Here is a 22,636-nt window from a genome sequence, read left to right as displayed (position 1 = left end):
TCCAAAAACAAACCGATGGGATCATTTCATAAGCCAATGAACCTTCGTGTATGTGCCCGAGATAGGAAAATTAGAACGTGAGCCTGTGAAAGATGAACGGCGATCTATGTCAGCGCTGTAGAATAGAATTGTGCTGAATAAGCAACGACAAAAATCACCATAACAGCACCGAATTCCAAAAGGTGAAATTTTGCTCTTGACATCAAATACCAAAACACCCCCAGTCATGAAAAAACGAAAAACTGTTACAACGGACAATCCGTACCGTGAGTGAATACAGAAAGCAGAGCTTTTCACAATGTATGCTTTTGACTGGAGTTTTCTGTTAACGTACAAGACAACCATATACAAACGCTTTGTGTAATTCATCGGTTTTATTCATACACACATAAAAAAAAATTAAACACACTATACAAATGGTATTTCATAGCAGATTACATTAGGTCCATTCATACTCATTGTGCTGCCAATATAACTAGGGACTAGCTTCATTGACATCTGTTGCCCGTACAGCCAAAATGTACTGATTTAAAAGGAAAGAGGTGGTAGCATGCAAACATCTGTTTTGTTTGGGTACAGGCTACCCTCAGTTCTTAAATTAAAGCGCACTGGTGTCCATATATTCATATTTACATGCTTGAAACGGTGTCAGTCCCCAGGTTGGCATTTGGGCGTCCTTTTTGTTTCCGGTGTGGTTAAAAAGTGTTGGACCAGGTGGCAGCATATCAGCTCCTATGAAGTTCCTGTGTCACCATTCTTTCCATCACATAACTTACTATCTGCTGAGTGTCACACAATGACATTTAACCAATCAGGCAATTTCTAAATATACGTATAAAATTTTCTTTTCATTCAAGCCAGATAACTGTATGTGTCCTTTTCTCCATCCACACGCTCTAGATACTCTTTTTCTATTAGGATGTCAATACATTTCTAGAAACAAACAAAACAAAGGTAAATAGGCTAAAGGTACAGATGAAAAATACAGTATTCTGTGGATAAATACATTGCAGTGTGGGTGAATCTCCCCAAGGTGGCAGTCTCCAAATGGTGTAGATTACACATAATACCAGTAGATGCCTCTTCGATACATTTAGGACACACTGATATTTTCCTTTGGTGGCAACGAGTATGTTCTTTATTATGTTTTACAAAACTTGTCAGGAACTAGAATGTAACGCTGGACATTCTACCACCAACCAATACTCCCATAACCAAGACCCAAAGGCCTGGGCTACACACTTTTGGGGGCCTACGCAGGTATAAAAATATGTGCCATGGACACCCATCAAGGCAATCTGTTTACAATGCATTGTCTTGAGTTATTCACTATATTATAGTTAAGATCGCATGTATTTTGGGAATAGACTAGACTAGAACTTGTTCCTTTTTTAGGTAATCAAAATGATTTTTGATCCTTTTTTTCGTTGTTAGACACAGTATTAACTTTTTTTTCAAGTTTAAATTTATTTTTTAATCACATTAAACCCAAGATATTTGTGCCTGCAGTTATCAACTGTTAGTATGATACATAATATGACAGTTCGGGGACCACCGTTTGGGCCAGGGCACATCAATAAAATGTATGCAGAAGCCCCAATGCTATATTTATGCCCTATACACAAAAATAAAGTACACAAATATACTAGTAACACAGCACTGTGACACTGACTATCTAAACTTTGTTCTGGTTGATAGCAGAGGAAGGCTGGCAGGGACAAGGTGACAGATCGCAGGAAAATTATTTGCTCAATGTGGATTTACTGATCCATCCCCCCCACCATATATCATCAAGGACCATTCCCAGGGAAAACCTGTCACTAAACCCAACTCACTTTGATAACTGGAACACGTGGTTTGAACCTTGAAGACAGCTGGGTCAAAACTTCTCCGAGAAGCTGCTGGTGTTTTAGGACCTTCCTCATCTTCATAATTCTTACAATGGCAGCCTACATCAATACAAGAGATAAAAAAAGGCAGATGGTTAAATATATTAGAAAAAAAACAATATGAATCAAAAATTTGTTTGAAAGCGATTTGTATTTTCGCGTTAAATAAAGACCACAAAAAAAAACTAGCGCCACCACTACCCAATGAGACTGCACTTAGCGATGAGGCAGCTGGGGAAGGACCAGTTAGGAATAGGCGGATGGAAGGCATTATGGGGCTTGTAGTAAACAGCCTCTAGTGCCATCACGTGTGTATCCCCTTGATCCCTCTTACAATCTCTCTACCTCGGTGTGCCACAGCCAGTGGAAAAATGAACCAAGAAAGAAAGAAAAAAGGTACCCCTACACAATCTTCCCTCTTAACCCTTCCTGTGACCATTTCTAGCAGTATGGGAGAATTAAGAGTAAAGGCGGTTGTGGGACAACCCCTTTAAGGGCAATGCAGGGTGAATGAGTACCTTCTAAAATGAAGGTATGATGAGCAACAACTCCAAAACAGTGCTGTCTAAAGATGGGCAGCTGTAACCTGATCCGTTAGTGAACTGAGAGTCCATCTTGTCTGGAGTCAGAAAATGCAGTAAATTCATAGTGACTGAGAAGGAGGGGGGGATGAGACGTTGAGAAAGAGGCATTTCTCTCTAAGAAGATAGATTACAAAGTTTCTTATATGCGTTTGAACTATTGCTTTATGAAAAAGTGTGCTGAAAAGTTAGCTGTTGACCATTTAGAAAGACATCTATATCTTTTATCTTGTAAATACTCCTTTCAGTGCATTTAGAATTGCCACCAATGCCCCTCAGAAGCAATCAACATTGCTGAAAAGTTCTCACTACCTTACGGCCACACACAGGAGCTGAATCAAACAGTGCACGTTAACAATACAGCAAAGATGGGTTAGTTCAGCTTTATGTAAATGGAGTTTAACTACTTCCCACACCGCGCCCTTTGTTTGCGGCACAGCGGGAAGGGACTTAACACACAGCTAAGCCCGTGCTCTCCGCAGTAACATACAGCTGACACCTTGGTGCACCGGCTGGGATCGGCGCGCGCTCTTAGGGGTTTAATCCCTTAGATGCCTAAGTAAAGCCCCCATGTCTGCCATGAAGGCAAGCCTATGAGGAATAATTACGACAGGCATAATACACATGTATTATGTAAGGGGCTGTTCACATCGTTGGGGTAATCCGTTGTTTTGCTCCTTCAAAAGGAGCAGAACAAGGTAATATCAGAAGCAACAGTGGAAGCCGGCGTCAGACGGAATCCATTCGGTTCAGTTGGCTTGTCATCGGGGTGTCCGTGATTTTACAGGAAACTATAGCGGAGCATGCTGCACTATTGTTTCCGGTCATCCCTGCCAGATTTGCGTGTAGTGCTTTATTATAAGAAAACCAATAAAAAAATATATATAAATTGGTATAACTATGTCCGTAACAACCCGTAGTATAATATTAGAACAGGCAAAAATTGAAGGCTGGGGTTATTATTGTATGTTTTGGGTAATGGTGCGAGATGTGAACGTATTAATGCCTGAGCACCTGACACTCGCAAAATGTGGCCATGATACGCACACGTCATCTTAAACGTGGGCTGTAACGGATGCGTTAACAGAGGCATCTGTCACCATAGAATAGAGTCCTGAACTCGTGACCCTGTTTAAGACGTATACGTTAAACAGATACCATTATAGTCTATTGGTGACAGATGCCACAGTTAGGCATCCATTTAATAAATACGTCGCCTATGGACCATTATGGTTTCTGTTTAACGTAGAAGTCATTAAAGGCTATTGAAAAGACCATGATGAATACGTTAAACGTATACCTGTGATGTATGCCATACAGTGGCATGTCTCACCTATATAATCCTATGTTAAAAAAAACAAAAACAAAACTGAACGCTGGTGGTGGCAGCGTTCTGGTCTGGGGAATTTTTTTCATGGCATTCTCTGGGCCCACTCATCCATGTGGAAGGCACTCTGAACCGATTTGGGTATGAATCTAATCATTGCAGATCACATCCACCCATACATGCGGTTTTGTCTTCCCTGGCGCGGTTGGTCTTCCCTGGGGCCAGACATTGCGACATGTCACACGGCTAGAAATGTCCGACAATGGTTGGAAGAGCACGAACAAGACTTCCAAGTACTACTCTGGCACCCTTACTCGCCAGACTTGAACCCAATTGAGCATCTCTGGGACCATATATATATATATATATATATATATATATATATATATATATATACACACACACACACACACACACACACAAGCAAAAATAAGCAGCACCCAACGTCGATAATCCACAGTGAAAATGGGTGCAAGCGGGTAATCCAGATCCAAGGACTGTAGGTAAATATAGAAGACATCCCACAGCACTCCGATGTAATAAACAAAAGTGGTTTATACAGTCAACACACAGCCGCAATGTTTCCGTCCTACTATGGGACCTTTTTCAAGCATTGATGGGGTAGATGACAGTAGATGGTGATTTTATGGATTTCCTGCTCGCACCATATAGGAGGGTCCCCTCTCGTGGTAGCCCTAGCTCTTGCATATGCCCTATGTAAGACCTTTTTGGGGTATCCCCGTGCTAGAAATTTAAGGTACAGAGTGTCGCATTCCCTTCGGAAGGTGTAATCATCAGAGCTAGAAGTAACTGCTCAAAGATATTGTCCAATGGGAATGCCTTTTTTGAGAGCAGGTGGATGAAAGCTCTCCCAGTGTAAGACGCTGTTGGTAGCAGTGAATATATTTGTATGGACACTGCCACCAGGATCCAGGGAGAATTTTAAATCAAGGAAATTTAATTTCCTGGTCATGTATTTCAGAGGTGAATTTCATCCCAATATTGTTAGTATTGGGAATATCCATAAAATTGAAAAAAAAAAAGGTTCTTGTCACCATCCCAAAAGATAGTAATATCGTCGATATATCTCCCCCAAAAAAAGAATGTGAGGTGAAAAAAAGCAAATCAGTGAAAACGAAAGTGTCTCCCCACCACCCTAGAAATAAATTGGCATAAGTGGGTGCACAAACAGTGCCCATGGCCGTGCCTTTAAGTTGATGGTAGAACTTATCAAAAAGAAAATAATTATGCTATAAAGGAAGTTAAATTAAGTGATAGGATAATTTATTGTGTGTCTGAAACGGAGTGTCCTTAGTGCTCAAAAAGTGTTGTGTGGCATCAAGGCCTAAATTATGCTGGATATTGGTATAGACTCATCAATGCCTGCTATCATGGTGGTAGCAGTAACATTGATCTCCTGGATCCTGGTGAGAGTGTCCTTTGTGATCACGTTAATAAGAGGGCAGGGCTGTAACAAAGGATGAAAGAACTTCATCCACATACATACTAATATTACCGTTGAGTGAGATTATCATTACCAGACACGATAGGTCTACCTGGTATAGTGCGAGAGCGCTTATGTATTTCAGGCAGTGCATAGAAGGTAGAGAGAGTGGGACTGGGATTAAACATACGTTTAAACTCATTTGAAGAGGCATCCTAGGCATTTCTATGGGTTCTATTTTGAACCACACCTCCATACACGTCATTTCCGAGGTCTTAAGAGAAGGAAACCTCATGCAAGCCGCCATTAGCCCCATTGTACCCCTGAGGACACCATGTGTGTAGCAAAACATGTCGCGGGGGGGGGGCTTCAGTGCTTTTAATATCTCTTTGTTAGGCTAGCAATTGTATTGAAATCGTTCAGTGAACGGTCATTGGCACAGCATACTACTGCCGCTGTTTGAGTGCAACTATGCACTGATATGGCATTCTGTTTATTGCAGTTACACTCCCCTACATTGGTTACTTTTAGACTTATATGTTGTATGTCCCAATTGAAATCATTTTTAGCTAGACAAATAAAAGTTATATCTTAGCGTATTTTCACACATTTATTTGATAGCTGGGAAAGCTGGGTGTTTTGTGTGCTCCAGCACATTTGTCCTTTTTGAATGTCTTATGCAGATGGCACTGCTTGCAGGAACATTAATGTCCATCAAAGGCAGCACATAAATTAACGGACTAAAGGCACAGGGACCATGCCATCAGCCCGTTCATTTACGTGGGGAGGGCAGAAAGGGGTTATTTGTAGTGATAACACATTCTCCTTCATGGAGATCTACCAAATAAAAAAAATTCTGACTTCTACTTTAATAGCACTTGCATAAAGGTTATATTTTACAGCGCATATTTGGGTTAAACAGTATCTATTGGGTTATATAACCTAATATGACCACATCCTACTTTTGACGTCGGCAGCACGTAGCCTACGAAGGCAGTGATGCGTCGTGGGTATATAAGGTGTGTGATAGGCTGAATACATCACTCGATGTTGCCATGGGTAAAAGGGGCGATCAGACTTGCAAAAAGGGATGATTATTGGCTTTCGGGCCAAGGGTGGCAGTATTTCTCAAACAGCGCAGTTTGTGAACTGTTCGCGTGCTGCTGTGGTGAAAGTGTATCATGATTGGACCAATGGCACCATTGGAAATAACCGATGTGGAAACTGCAGAGCACCACGTGCCATTTATGTGAGAGGTGAACGTCTGCTAGAAAGGTGCGAGAGGACCGAACTACAAGCTATAGTGGTGCAGCTCACCGTGAAAATCAACCAGGGGGCTACCAGATGTGTATCTAAAACAGTTCAGCGAACCCTACTGCGTATGGGGCTCTGAAACAGACGGATGGTCACTGCTCCTATGCTAACAAAGGTTCTTAGAAAAAAGGCTTCAATTTGCACGGCAGTATCGGAATTGGACCACCGATTATTGGCACGGGGTTGCCTTCTCCTAGGAGTCACGTTTTCTGCTTCATCGAACGGATAGACTTTGGCGTATCAGGCGAGAAACAGAGAACAAACCATTGCTAGAACACAAGCTGGTGGTGGCAGCGTTATGGTCTGGGGAATTTTTTTCATGGCATTTTCTGGGCCCATTTATCCATGTGGAAGGCACTCTGAACCGATTTGGGTATGAATCCATCGTTGCAGATCACGTCCACCCATACTTGCGGTTTTGTCTTCCCTGGGGCAGATGGAATCTTACAGCAAGACATTGCGACATGTCACAGGGCTAGAAATGTCCGACCGTGGTTGGAAGAACACGACCAAGACTTCCAAGTACTTCTCTGGCCCCCTAATTCGCCAGACTTGAACCCAATTGAGCATCTCTGGGACCACATTGATCGTCTCGTTCCTCCCCCACACTCCATCCAGCAAATCTGGGATGTACAGCAGTCAGCACAGCTCCAGATACCTGAGACCACCTACCAGCACCTTATTGAGTCACTACCAGACCATCTAGCTGCTGTCCGTGCTGCACATGGCGGTTACTCTATAACTAACAGCAATACAGAAATGAAAAGATTCCATATGATTTACCCAAAACAGTAACTTTATATATGTATTCTGTTACCTGGCCTGGAATGACTTCGGATATGAATCCGGTCAGAAAATCTCTTTCCAATTCCTCTATTGGAGGATGAGATATCCATGGGAAATATGAAATCGTTTCAAAGTTTCTGGACTTGCTTTTAGGATCTAGTTGGTTTATTTATATCAAGATATTGACCGAGGAACTTCTAGTTTTCATTACTCTGAAGGGGCACCTAATTTCAGCTTGCAGCAATGTTGGAACAGCCCCGTAATAATGTTTATCAATGTACTAAATCTAGAGAAGCCAGACATTTTCAAGAACAAAAAAAAAACGACTGTATATTTTTTTTATCTAGATGTACGGGCACAGAATAAAATGGGCAAAGAAAATGCCCCAACACACAGAACTGTACATATTGTTGGATGATAAGTATAAATCTAGCTAAACATTCATACACACCATTGTATAAAAAAAAAAAAAAAAAGGCTAATATCTAAGGTATGATGACAGATATTAGTAATCCTGTAAGAAGTCTTCACGGAGGTGGACAGGAGTTTATGTCAGAATAGAAGAAGCAGTAGCAACAATTTTAAAACTAATCAGTCACCAGATAACAACAATACTGGTTTGTGTTTTCCCAGGAATCTGTTTTATCATTCATAAATAAAAGGTTTGTAAAAAAACTCAGCCAGGTCAATACGTAGATTAGAATTGACCAGATGCCGGGTATTACCTGGATGAGCAGTTTGCGATCTTCCTCAATGTTTTTGTGCGTGGTTTCCTGCTCCTGTTTCTGCTCGGTCTTCATGGGGACATTAATGTTGACTCTAAGTTTTTTACTGCAAAAACACAAAAGGTTAAAGAAATAAATAATATGATCCAAAAAGAAAGATCAAGCATGTTTCACAAACTTGATGCTGGTAGTAGGATTGCATATTCTAATTTACAGCAGAAGACAACACTTATAAAGTAGATTCAGCTTTTTGCAAAACCGCAACAGAACTTATGTGGTAATAGTAATTGATATTTAATTAACGCCTACCAGAAATTCAGGAACCTCCCAAAATATGTGAAAACGGTAACTTATATGAACATACTTTTTATAGCCCAGGTACAGCTTTATTAATATGTCCGGCCTCAGTTCCACTTCATCCACATTTGCGTTTTCATCTTCTAACACCTGTTGTCAAATAATCACAATGACAAAAATATGCTGAGTGTGTATCATAGTCGTCAGTTGTTAAAGGGTTCTCTGCTTTGGACAGTTTCTACTTATTAGAAAGGTGCCTTGATGATAAGTTGATTAAAAATGACCCTCTACTGGGACCATTTTCCTGCAGCGCTCCGACACGGGAAATTAAGTACTACACAGAGCCCATTCAAATCAATAGGCAGTTTGTGTAATGTAGGAGAGTGAACAACTGCTACTTATAGTAAATGTTTTACATTCTCACTCCAGTGCTGAATTCACAGTTACACTGCTCCTTACTGCTGTATTAGGTCTTCTATGCTGCTGTTTCTCTGTGTATAGGCATCCGAGAGAGAGGAGGAAAGCAGGATATCCTCTGTATGCGGTGTACTAGCATCATAGAAGCTAGTCTCCTGCTTCCTCCTCCCCATCCCCTCTACATAAACCTCTATGGGTGAGTTAACTGACTCACACCATCCGTTCCTGAATCACATTGCTGCATGGCTTTCACATTTCCTAGCCACTGAAATGCCCACACATTATGGGTATGTCCTCATCTGCCTTTCAGTTTCTATCTCCTCCCAAGGCTTTCACAACTTACTAATTCTCCTACACATGAAGACAGGAATTCACTTGATCTGTTCTACTTCCACCACTTATCTCCACACTCCCTAATAATCCAAAACGACTGATACTTTTCACTTCCTTGTTAGTCCTAAATATGCCTATCACATATCTCAGTAATAAAGACCTGGCCACTTAATTTATAGTTAAAATTGAGAAATCCTCTCCAAGTCCCCTAGTAGCATTGATTCCCTTCCCTCCAACACCTCCTCCTCCTCTTCCTTTTTTTTTTTCTACCTCTGACTGCACGTTCAGTGTCATTTACTGGCTCCACTACTACATCTTTTCTCCTTGCTTTTTGAGTACCTAAGGGATCGGCCCTAGGACCTCTCCACTTTTCTCTATATACAGCCTTTTTTGGAAAAACAATCAGATTTGGCTTTCAGTACCATCTCTATGCTGATGACACCCAATTACATACCTCATTTTGTGACATCCCTGCTCTAATACAAAAACACCAGTGAGTGCCCGTCAGCTCTCCCCATCATTATGTTCTCTCTCTATCTGACACTAAATATTTCAAAAACTGGGCTCCTCCTTGTGTTTCCACCATATACTAACCTATCTAAACCTGATGTCTCCATTTCAGTGTGGTACTACCATGATTCCAGGGCAGCACGCCCGATGTCTTGGGCTTGCTCAGGTCACCTGCACCTCAAACATCTCCAGAATCCGCCTTTTTATTATTGTGGAAACAGCTAAATCTCTTATTGTCGGATTCATTCTCATTTTGACCACTGTAACTCATTACTAACTCTCCTCTCCAATCTATCCTGAATGCAGCAACCAGGCTCATCTTTCTGACCAACCACTACACCAATGCCTCTACCCTCTGCCAGTCACTGCACTGGCTGCCCGTTCACTCTAGAAGACAATTCAAACGTATTACTCTCACTCACAAAGCTCTCCACAGTGCTGCACCTCCTTACATCTCCTCCCTCATCTCTGTCTACCACCCTAACCCTGCTCTATGTTCTGCCAATGATCTAAGATTAACATCCTCCATAATCCGAATCTCTCACTCCCGTCTCAAAGACTTTTCTCGTGTTGCACCAGTCTTCTGGAACGCGCTACCCCAGATAAATCAGATTAGTTCCCAACATCCACAACTTTAAGCGTGCCCCGAAAACACATCTTTTTAGACAGTCCTATAACAGTCCCTGATCTGGCTCCAATCCTTAACCCCTCATCCCCTATTACATAGGTACTCAGAACTTTACCCTTCCAATCAGCAGTATCCCCCACACACCGTGCACGCTAATGAACTTCATATCCGTCTCACGCCGATACTGGCTGGTGACCGGCTCATGTAGCTTTAAGTATACGACCCTACTTATTTTTTTTATAAAAGATGACTGGACCATTCTGCTTAAGCACTTTTTACATTTTGTGTCACCAGTTTTTCCTCATAGATTGTAAGCTCTTGCGAGAAGGGTTCTCACTCATGTTTGAATTGTAAATTAGTTTGGTCTCTATGTAATGTCTGATATGGTCTGTACATGTTCCCTCGAAGTTGTAAAGTCCTGCGAAATATGTTGGCATAAAAATTATTATTATGGGGGCAAGAGGAAAGGAATCTGACAAGTGGAGAAAGGCATTTCTTTGTAATAAGATCTAATACAACGTGTATTATCTTTGTTTGTGCTATTGATTAATGGAAAATTGTTTATAGTCAAAGGAACAGTTTAACCCCTTAATGACCGCCGATACGATTCTTCACAGCGGTCATTAATAAGCTTTATTCTAGGCCGCGGCCTTTTCACAGCGGCCTAATCCTAATCAGACAGCCGAGCCCCGGCTCCAGCCTGCACGGGAGACCCGTGCAGGACGTTGATGTCAGCCGGGCTCCTGCTCCAACGGTAGCAATCCAAAATTTACTTAGAGCACGGCCGTTTAACCCTTAAAATGCCGCAGTCATTTGCGACCGCTGCATTTGAGTTGTTTACAGAGGGAGTGAACTCCCTCTGTCACCCTTCGGCGACCAGCAAATGCAATTGCGGGAAACCGATGGGGTGCCATGGCAGCCGGGGGCCTTGCAAAGGCCCCCAGGTCTGCCCTGGCTATACGCCTATTGGAACATGCCAGAGGCATGTCCTAATAGATGCCTGTCCGTTCTTTACGGACAGGCAGTAATGCTCTGGTGTACGAAGTATACCAAAGTTCACTATGCGATCTTCAGATCGCTGCTATAATAGTCTCCTAGTGATACTGAAAAAAATAATAATGTTAAATAAAAATTAATACGGTACACATTAAAAAAAATTAAAACATTTTTGCCATTAAAAAAATAATGGTTTTATTTAGTAAAAGTGTAAAAATAAAATAAAAAACTACACATTTATGGTATCCCCGAAAAATAAAGTTATATTTAAACCGCAAGAAGAACCACGTAAAAAAAAAAAAAAAAAACCCCAAAAAAACAAACGCCATAATTGCTACTTTTTCCCATTTTCCCCCAAAATAATAATAAAAGCTCAATCAATAAGTCCCATGTACCCCAAAGTGGTAGTAATGAAGTCCCGCAAAAAACAAGCCCTCATATGGCGACATGGACAGAAAAAAAAAAAAAAAGTTAGGACTCTTGGAAAGCGACGATGCAAAATAACATTATTTTAGTTCAAAAGTGTTTTTATTCTGCAGAAGTAGTAAAACATAAAAAACCTCTACATATTTGGTATCGTCGTAATCGTACCGACCCATAGAATGAAGGTAGCATGTTATTTACGCTGCACAGTAATCGGCATAAATGTAAAACGCATAGAACAATGGCTAAATTGCTGTTTTTTTTATATAACCCCCCAAAAAAAAGTTAATAAAAAAGTTAAAGAATTTTTTACATACCCCAAAACGGTGCAATTGAAAAATACAACTCATCTCGCAAAAAACAAGTCCTCATACAGCCATGTCAACGTGAAAATAAAAAAGTTATAGCTCTTCGAATGTAACGATGGAAAAACTATACAAGAAGGGGAAGGGGTTAAAAGAGCTATCAATGATTTGCAATAAATAGAAAAACCAGTTGCCACGTCTTTCCATGAATTGTATCTGGTATTACAGTTCGTTCCCATTCACGTGAATCAGGCTGTACTGAAATGCCCGACACAAGCAATGGATGTTGGGAGGGGTGTCAGAGCCTTTTTTTTCCCCCTAATCCTTGATACACTTTAACTTGTTTCCTATATTGCCATAGAAATATTTTCCCCTTTTGCTACACGGAAACCATAAAAAAAAAAACTGCTGTTGACTGATGGGCTATTCTAATGCTTCTTGAAATTTTTCCGTAAAAGCATCAGATTTTTATTCCACACCGTACTGAGCAAAGCAGTTGAAAATTTAGTAAAACAGGATAAAAAAACAAAAACGAAAAACTGAAGTTACAAAGATGCGAAATTTTAAAATTTCGTCACTGTAGAATTTTTTTTATTGTAATAAAAAACTATTAAAAAACAAATTTTCAATTCAACTGTTTTAACACAAACAACTAAATGACTCACCAATAATTTGGACTTCAATAATATCTGTAGAACTTGCACCAAAATGTCCTGTGAAAGGGATATTTATTAAGTGATATATATGTGTAGTCATCCAAACTTATTGCACTAAACTACCACCATGTCATGAACACAGAAAATGTACAGACACTTTTGCAGTGATTACATAAAGAACATTAAATCTCTTTATTCATGTACTTTAAATGGAATTGTCAACTTTATCAAATTTTTAGGTTTATTCTTTTATCTTGATCTGTTTTTTCTGATACAGAGCTCAAAATCCTCTGCATAGACACAGAGAACGCTCTGGCTATATGCAGCCACTAGTGGGAGTTTACTGTATACGGTCTTATCATGGAGTTCAAAGTAACGGTATACAGTTAGCTCCTAAGCTCCCTCTAGTGGTTGTCACAGTCAGCCAAAACGATATCTTTTAAATCCATATCTATTTGCAGTTGTATCAGAAAAATGAAGCTATAGAGATATACAGATGTATTAAGAAATGAATAAGCACAGAAAGTTGAACCTTAAAAAACAATAAAAAAAAAAAAAGAGCCTGTCGACTACCCTGACAGGTCTGTTTTAGTAAACTATTGTATTCCCCATGAAATATCAATTCTGGCGCATCTTTTCTTAGAACTCTGCGTCGTACCGTTCCTTTATTATTCCGTAGACAAATTTATGAATAAATGGTCAACTGGGTGTTACTAGTTGGGGGTGTGTCCCTACATAGACTGAGACTGTCCAATCAGTGCTGACAGACAGAGACTTTGACAAGGGGAATAGCAACACCCAGTTGTCAATTTGTTCCTAAAGTTCTAGAAGGAATAACACAACAGCACAATGCAAAGATCTAAGAAAAGATGCTCCAAAATTGTTATTTCACAGGGAACACACGTATTTAGTAATAGACATGTCAGGAAAGGTGACAGGTCCTCTTTGAATGATGGGCATGGACTTTACAGACACAGATTTATAAAGACTGGTGCAAAGGAAAAAGCAAATAAACAGCCCAAGCAAAATGAATGCCAAGATCAGATTGGACACTAGGAGCAACACAATTAGTTTTATTAGCATTATTTCTCTCTCTAATAAAAATCCTCCCGAAGCAATTGTAGAATACACAAAAAATATGAAGAATGTCCGAGGCTGCACTTCTATTAGGTTCTGGTGACACTAGAAGATTCTCGGGCATCGATTACTCCTAGATCACATAAATTGTGATCACAGGTCTCCCTGTGGTTTACTTCTTCATGTGATTATCTACTATGGCATAACAAGTACAGTAGGAATCCACATGGGACTCATATGAAGAAAATTATGAGATTATGATTAGGAGCTTCAATGGGGACAAGTAGTGATCAGATTGCACATAATCTGTATTAAAGAGGCTCTGTCACCAGATTATAAATTCCCTACATAATGTGATCGGCGCTGTAATGAAGAGAACAGTGGTTTTTATTCTGAAAAACTATCATTGTTAAGTTATGAGCAATTTTAGATTTATGCCAATTAGTTTCTTAATACACAACTGGGCGTTTTTTTACTTTTGACCAAGTGGGCTATCTACAGAGAAGTGTATGACGCTGACTAATCCGCGTCATACACTTCTCTCCATTCATGTCCATTTGTACTCAGCACAGCGTGATCTCGCGAGATCACGCTGTGCTGTCACATACACCCACATTAAACTTTACTGAAAAATCGCCCAAAAATTTACATCCTGCGGATTTAAAAATCTGCACCCCAGGTGTATTTCTGCGCAGAAAAATGTAGCCGTGTGTAGATTGGACCTAAAATAATGTCCCCCACTTGTTTACTGCTGTATTCCGCTGCAGATTGTCCGTGCGCCAGTTTTCCTGCATGCAATTACTCTTACAGTTCCGTTTTGTACAGAGCCACGGAGGTCCATTTCATAGACAGTTTTTCAGGTTTTTTGTTTTTTTGTCTGACTCCATATGAATCTGACAGAAAAAAAACATGTCGTGCTCCATTGGACTCTGTATGTATCAAAGTATGCTACCCTGAAACCACGGCATCTGGGGGGCAATATCTCCGTATATGCATAGTCTGACGGAGCCGTGCAGCCTTCATGCTCTGCCGTACATGCTATGTGCACAGGGATTTGCCATATGCATTAACCCCTCAGGCTGCATATACCCTGAGACAGGTGAGTAGGGTTTCCATGCACGGAATAAAGAGGTTATGAGTACAGATCACATGAGCGCTCTACATAGAAAAAGATATGACTAAGTGTCACTTCTACCATTTTTATCTGCGTGCTGTCGGTCAGCTGCTGTACGGTGTAGGCATCTTCTGTATTATACTGAAGGAGGATGGCCATCTGGAACGTGGAGGCCTAGAACCCAAATAGAGGAAATGTAAAACTTCCACAAATAAAAAACAGAGCAGTCACTGAAAAGCCACAAGGCGTGTATATCTACCTGCAAGGTGTATCTATTTTTAAAACAGTTGGTAACCAACTCTCCTTTGGATAATTGATATAACCAAGTCAGTTTTCTCCCACTGTGCCGACTGGCATAAAAAGCTGTAAACCTCTGATAACTTCTTTCCAGCTGTAAGAAAAACATACAATAATTTTGAGAAAAATGTTATCATAAAGGGAGCAGAAGTCAGCAACCTATTTTATATTTGTAGTTCTACCTATACACATACCATAGCCCTTCATTAAATACTGAGGAAAACGTCATTATGTAAGGGCCTTTTACACTAGTTGCCAGAATGATCCTCAGAATGAACAAATGTTCCCAATGATTGTCCGGTGTAAACATGTGCAACGAACAAACGATCAGCGATAATTCAGTGGCTTGTCATTCATTACATTTATTATGCGGACTTAAAAACTCTAGTTTGTCGACAGTACATCCACTTATGTACACCGGCATCTGCCGGTCATTTGTAATGGAAACAGCATAAGAGGAGGAAAGACAAGCGTTCACACAAACGATCGAAGATACAAAAAAAAAAAACGAACAAAAAAAAACACCCGATTGTCTTAACATATAAATGCAAGTTTTGGGAACCTTTAACAACTTGTTAATATTGGGGACCAAGGCCTGTTTTAGCAATTTAGCTTTGTAAAAGGAGACTTAAGGCCCTATTACATGGGCCAATGATTGGGCAAACGAGCGTTTATATGAAAGCTTGTTCCTGATCATTGGCCTGTGAAATCAGGGCAACGATGCGCCGATGAAAAAGCAAACGCTCGTTCATCGGCTGATCTGCTCTTTTATGCAGCATTAAAAATAATCGTTGTCGGCAGCACATCTCCCTGTGTAAAATGTATGGGGATGAGCGACCGGAGTAATGATCGTTCCTCCCTATACATAAGCAATAATTGCTACGTGTGAAAGGAGCAAGCGAGTGCCGATCAATGAGCCCATGTCGGGCCGTTTCATCGGACCCTTAAGCTTTGTCTACAAGAGCATTTACACTTCTGTATAAAGTGACCTTGAAATACAAGTCTATGAGTTATCCTCTAGTTAGAGTCCAGAGACAACATTGATCAGCAGACAGTCTGGCCCATCCATATGCTCTGGGGAATTATTGGATTAAGAACATGAACCAAAGACTGTCTAGAGAAAGGAATCTACAATAGTCCCTACCTGGCAAAGACTCGAGATTGTCCTTAGATCCCCGTTACATATGGAGGTAACAGAGAAGATCTACCACAAAGTCTCTCGCTTTGGAGCACCTGGTAAGTACATGCATTACATGGACAGCACACTGACTTTCAATGGGTGGTGTGTTTTGCCAGTCAGTCCTCCGCAGAGAGGTCCCCATGTGCTCAGATCTGATCACACAAAAAGGGCTATCCAAAGTTCCATGATCTAAAAATGTGAAAAAAAAAAATCTGGATTCCTAAGTCTGGATCTGTCTATCATTTATATTCACATTAAATAACATGTTCACTTTAGATATGGACATCTGAAGAGAGGGAAGCAAAAGTTAGATGTTTAATGTCGTGTGTATTGCCAGAAAATCTTCACACAGACTATAGTTTAAAAAATAGAAAAAAGTTTGACAAACTAAAGAAAGGCTCAAGCCATAAAATATTAAGCCTGGCTTTCAGCTTACAGCGAAGCAAAGAAACTTGTAAATTATGCAGTTATATAAATATATCGTGCCAATTCTTGTCCTGAAATGACTATACGTTTCTGCAAGAAACAAGTTCATACAATTCTTTATGTGAAAATAAAACATTGTTGCCTGAACAGACCTGGTTAAACATAAAGGAGCCAGTTACAAATGATATTACCAGCCACAGAAGATTACCATCATAAAGCAGAATGTTTAGAGAATTACTATACCTCAGAAGGTAAAGCAAATGTGCAGAATTGCTGAAAAGGCCACGATCCGGAGCTGAGAACCTGTATGCTGAAATCCACTGTGAAGGAAGAGAAACAAACAGGTCTTAAAGCCGGCTCATTAGTTCTTTCAGATCAGTCATGCACTGGAGGACAAAACATTATATACTGCACATGCCTATTAGAAAACAAAATTGGTTTCAAGACCTCTACTAGTTCTCAAAAGCCCCTTCCTTTGCTATGGTGCTTGTTCTAACCTGCAAGGGTAGGTGTACATGGTCCACTAGATTGTGAGGAACCAAAAGGCAGGGTTCACAATGCAATCACGTGTGCATGGGGATTTCAATACGCCATGTACACATTAGCTAAAAAAAATGTGCTACATTCAGGCCCTCTTCACCTTGCGTTTTGGCCATCTGTTGCAGGTATCCATGAGGACTCCCGACATGTACCTCGAATAGAAGGCTGCAACTTATCCCACTGAATGGCAAACAGTGGGATAAGTCGCCCGACACTCAGGGCCTGGTGAAGCTCCAAAAGTCACTGTCCATATATGGACGGTGAATTAAGGGGGTCCACAAAGCCAGAGTCCCCGTGCAGACCAGCTGTTCAGGAAGCTCCAGCGACATAACTGTCCATATATGGACCGTTCTGTCACTTGAGTTTCCCGACATAGATGTTTAAAGAGAATCTCTCAGCAGTTTTGACTGCGGACAACGCTATATAGGGGAGGTTTGTGTAAATAGACCTTTTGTCTCGGTTATGCAAGTTGCATGGCCAAGATATAGATGTTTAATTCCCCCGGCACCGCAGTTACAAGTGCCAACTAAGGCGGGTATTTGATGTGGAAGTGCTTCTAGACACTACGCATTGCACATTGCCAGCCCCAGTCCCCCTGAAGTGACCACTCTAGCGGTCACCTTATTGGATGCTAGAGCCGTCACTCAGAGCAGAGAGTGGCACGTCTGTTTCTTGGTCTTGCAACTTGCATGACCGAGACAAAAGGTAGGTTTACAACGCCCTCCCCTATATTGCTCGTCAGCAATTTTGAGATCTCAAACCTGCAAATCCCCTTTAACATATCATACCATTCTCAATTATTATTTTTTTTAAAGTTAAAAAAAAAAGCTTTACCAACGTATACCAGCCCTACAGAGGCCAAAAAAACCTCATTTGGTTTCCATCGACCTATGGACAAAGGCAATGTGAAGCCTCAGATAGGTTTATATGCTGCTCTGTAAGGGTTTTCTTACTTCCCAATAAGGTCAATAAAGTCAAAATACAATACGGAGATTAAGAAGTGTGATGTCTTTCTTTTAGTTTATGACCAAAAATCTGGCACACTATCACCACCCCATGTGCATATTCAGTGCCTATATCTTTCTACTGATCACATTAGCCCAAACATATCTATATATATATATATATATCTATATATATATATATATATAATAGCAAAAATGATAACTGGCTGCATACATCAGTAACTTGGGCGTACTTACAGTCGAGGGGTTCCGAATTAGTCAGATGCTTTTTAAACTGTTCATTTAAGTCTTTGCTGACACCGATGTCTTGAAACATTCTCTGCAGTTTTGAGGTATATTCAAAGCCACATGCTTGCTGCAAAGATAGAACATAAAGGGATGTAAAGTTAAATATAACCAGATGAAAACATGATCATCCTTAAAGGGAACCTGTCACCAGCATTTCACCTATTAAACCGGTAATACCTGGTGGTAGTGGGTGAAAAATCATTTCTATATAACCTATAATTGTCTTCTTAGTCGGCTCTGTAGCTTGTCCTCAGTTTTTTAGTGTTCCTGCACTGTATGCTAATGAGCATAATGGAGTCAAATCTTCATTTGAAAAAAGTCACATCTTTGTCATGTCTTCATCGTTTAGGTCTTTGAGTTTACCCCGCCTCCTTACTTTTGATTGACAGCTCCTAGTCTTTACCCAGAACACTAAATCCCACACTTGTGCATTGGTGTCCTCCTCTTGTGTGAGCGCACAAAGGGACACCAGATTATTACGATAAAAGGCGCAAAATGTTTGCAGACCGTTATTTACAGTCGGTGGAGGAGTTTAGGAGAGGGGATAACGGTAATGAACTTTTGATAGCAGCGGCCAATGAGGGATAAGTAAAGTTCAATAGGTGAAATGCTGGTGACAGGTTCCCTTTAAGTACTCATTATTTTAATTATATTTTATGCATGCCGTTTACAATAATGTCAATTGCTCTTCACTGTGTCCTTGGCAACAGACTACAAACGGTCACTTTGTCAGCATTCACTGTGTGCACAGAGTGTATCCAGTCCGTTGCCAAGGGAGGAAAAGCAACTGACTTCCATACATTTTTCTTGTATTAAATCATTTTAAAAAAAAGGGTATTATAAATTTCTGACCATGAGATGTACCATAAATAATGTACTTATATCCCCTTTAATGTTATGTCAGGCTTCCTGCTTCAGAATGAGGAGTTATAGGTCAGCACACTTTAGTTGACATTTTTACATTAAAAGTTTGAGCTGGAGCCACTAGTCAGATTAAGGCTCTCTTTCAGATCTGCGCCAGGGCTCCGTTCCGTTGGAACGTCGGAGCTTTGCGTCTAAATAGAGCTTTCACTGACACAAACAGAAACTTTAAGTTTCCGTTTCCATCCCCATTGTTTTCAATGGTGACGGATCCAGTGCTAATGGTTTCCGTTTGTCTCAGTTGTGCAAGGTATCTGTCGTTTTTAGGGAATCAATAGAGTAATACTACGCTATTGATTCAGTCAAAACGACGGAACCCATGCACAACTGAGACAAAGGAAACCGTTAGCACCGGATCCGTCACCATTCAAAACAATTGTGATGGAAAAATGGGTCAGTCAGGGTCCCGTTCCGACGAAAAGTTCAGACGGAACGTTGGACCGGGACCCTGGCGCAGAGGTGAACGAAGCCTTAAACTGAACTTGGTCTCTTACCTTAAGTTTAGATATCATGCTCGCTTCTGCATCATCGCTCGCACTGTTTTGATGAACAAGTCGCTTCGCTAGCATCTTTGCATAGAACTTCTGAAATACGTCCTTATCTTCAATATATTTAAAAACCACCATCTGAAGAAAAAGATTTTCATTTTCATGCATCTTCAACTTTTAGAAGAGAAAGATACAAAAACTTGCTCTGCAATGGGTTAATTGTGAAAGGGTATAAGATTTTGTAAACCTAGGAGGGCCGCGGGCACTAAGAACACAGGATATTCCCACAGATCAGACATTTATCCCACTGATATGCGGCAACAGGCACTCATATATATATATATATATATATATATATATATATATATATATATATATATATATATATATATATATACACATACATACACATACACACACACACACACACACACATTAGTGCCCGATCCACATGGTCCAGGAAAGAATCTGTGCAGAATAATGACAGCACTGCTGATTTTATATGGAAAATCTTTCTTGCACATTCAATACAATCACTAAATTAATGGTTCATTCCACAAATGACATTTATTACCCATCCACCGGATAGGTGATATGTGTATAACCGCTGAGCGCCCCACCGCTGGTGCAAAGTCTGATTCCGACCGTGGTGAGGAGTTTGAATGGAGTGGCGCTCCATGTAAAGTCTATGGTACGGACAGAGAAAACCAAAAGCTAGTGATCGGTGGGGTACCCAGATTCAGTGGACAGATGATAAATGGAATTTGTGGGAAGAGACACGTAAAAGTGAACTTGCATCATTGAAAGATCATAATACACATATCCAAAATCTAAACTTTATATTTAATGGCCTTGTAAACATAGCACAATGAGAAAACAGATTCTTACAACTTGATTGAGTGTATCTTCCAATTCTGCCTCCTCTGGGTTCTTAGAGCTATGATAAAAGAAAGAAATACTGTATGAATATACAGTCACACAAGTTGGCAAGAGAACACCCTTGCATATGAGAACATAGAAACAGACCACATGGTCCATCTAGTCAGCACTAATATTTCCATGACATCACTCTACAATCTCTATACTCGCCTCTTCTTCAGTAGTGAATCACAATAACGGGCAAGCAGCTCTGGAGATTTGCTGGAAGACTGGGCCATTTTTGTTACTGCGTTGTTATTTATAAATCGGCCACAAGCCTGAAATGAAATATGAATAACTGCATATGAGAAACTATCCACACTCTAGGCAAGCTTCAGGGGTTATTCCCATCTTAGGAGGGACCTAAATCCCATATCCTAGGGATATGCCACCACTTTATTTCTGAGGATCGGTGGGGGTCCTTGACATTACTACATAAGATGGGAATAACCCTTCAACCATACAGATACATCTAGTGTATATTATACTTACCTTATCTAGTGCAGCCACAAATCCAGCATCATTGTTAAAAGCAGACATAACTAGTGCATTATATTTCTTATGGACATCCAAAACTGTCTGTACATACATTTTGGGATCCTGAACAAAGGGGGGGAAAAAAATAAAATTATCACACTTTGTAGAAGTTATTGTGCAAGTTGTTATGCAATTTAATATAACTAACATTAAAAGGTATCGTCTAAGTCAACCCCATTTCTTAAGACCACTTGCTTGAAAGTTTCAGCTATCAGAATCTACTGCCACTATCAGAGGTTAACCACATTTTACTGAATGGGCAATGTTACCGTACACAGCGCCCAGGTAATACGTGGTCACAACGATTCTGCCAGAGTGAGAGCCACTCTTTACAGCACTTCTCATATGATTGGATGGGGAAAAAAGAGGAGACTTTGAGAAAACAAAAAAAAAGGAATGTCTCTAGTGTGCAATAAAGGTTGTCACCTCTAGCACATCCTCATTTCTGGGCAGGATCAGACAACCAAGTGACAAGAGACTCAACCTCCACAAGAAGTAGATGCAGAATTCAAATTGGACACATATCTAGGGTGTATTATTTTTCTATTAGTCCGCTTTAAAGGGGTTTTCACACTAAGGGCATATATCACCTATCCACAGGATAGAGGTTAATGGAGCATCCGCCTGTAAAAGCAAAGAGCTGTTCAAAGTTGTCTGCCCTGGAAGGAACATTGACCCAAGAGGACGTTCATGTAGAGAATTACCAAAAACACCCGCTGGCCCAGCGAATGGTCATGACCATGGCTAGTAGTTTGTATGAAATCACGAGGTATGGCCACCAGGACAAGAGCTACGATTTATAGTGATGGGACTGGACGGCAAACCTGAGATAACGTTGGCAGGACAGGAATGTTGAAATGTGCATCCTTTATTTCCACAGAAGAGAGAAACTCGCTATGTGGCATGCAATAATCACTACCCTCAGATTGTATCCGAAAAAAGCTGAACTAGTGGTTAAGGCGCTTGAGATCCAGGGTAGGCCAAACAGTCCCATCCTTTCCTGGAATTGTTCTATGGGAGAGGTGGAGGAACACGCTGCAGGACCCCCTCAAAAACCAAGCATCGGGGATATTCTTGAGCCAGAATACCTAAAACAGGAGAAATCCAGCCCGCCAGCAGGTCCGATTGGGGCGGACTTTCAGGAAATAGTCCTTTTTAGAGGCTTCTGTTCAGGGATGTCAGAATTGGACTAGAAGCATGGATTCCTCTTCATCCATTGGTTAACTTGCTTCCTCGAAAAACAGAGGCTGGCCA

At 40.6% G+C, this 22,636-nt stretch overlaps 1 protein-coding gene across 2 annotated transcripts in view; it reads right to left on the bottom strand.

Annotated features, from left to right (window-relative positions):
* Positions 1 to 355: 355 nt before the first annotated feature.
* Positions 356 to 22,636, bottom strand: part of CUL1 (cullin 1) — a 96,690-nt gene continuing 74,409 nt past the window's right edge. For both annotated transcript variants that reach the window (XM_075827071.1, XM_075827070.1), the window contains exons 10-22: positions 21,338 to 21,445; positions 21,017 to 21,123; positions 20,816 to 20,864; positions 19,934 to 20,065; positions 18,468 to 18,585; positions 16,969 to 17,045; positions 15,082 to 15,213; positions 14,904 to 14,996; positions 12,641 to 12,688; positions 8,431 to 8,513; positions 8,067 to 8,172; positions 1,836 to 1,949; positions 356 to 933 (exon numbers count right to left, since the gene is read on the bottom strand). In XM_075827071.1, coding sequence (XP_075683186.1) covers positions 853 to 933; positions 1,836 to 1,949; positions 8,067 to 8,172; positions 8,431 to 8,513; positions 12,641 to 12,688; positions 14,904 to 14,996; positions 15,082 to 15,213; positions 16,969 to 17,045; positions 18,468 to 18,585; positions 19,934 to 20,065; positions 20,816 to 20,864; positions 21,017 to 21,123; positions 21,338 to 21,445 — 1,248 coding nt within the window. In that variant the 3' untranslated portion in view covers positions 356 to 852. The remainder of the gene's footprint in view (positions 934 to 1,835; positions 1,950 to 8,066; positions 8,173 to 8,430; positions 8,514 to 12,640; positions 12,689 to 14,903; positions 14,997 to 15,081; positions 15,214 to 16,968; positions 17,046 to 18,467; positions 18,586 to 19,933; positions 20,066 to 20,815; positions 20,865 to 21,016; positions 21,124 to 21,337; positions 21,446 to 22,636) is intronic.

This window comes from Rhinoderma darwinii, chromosome 5, assembly GCF_050947455.1.
Source record: "Rhinoderma darwinii isolate aRhiDar2 chromosome 5, aRhiDar2.hap1, whole genome shotgun sequence".
NCBI classification, from domain to species: Eukaryota; Metazoa; Chordata; class Amphibia; order Anura; family Rhinodermatidae; genus Rhinoderma; species Rhinoderma darwinii.
The sequence above is the reverse complement of the archived record's forward strand: the minus strand, read 5'-3'. Positions and strand labels throughout refer to the sequence as shown.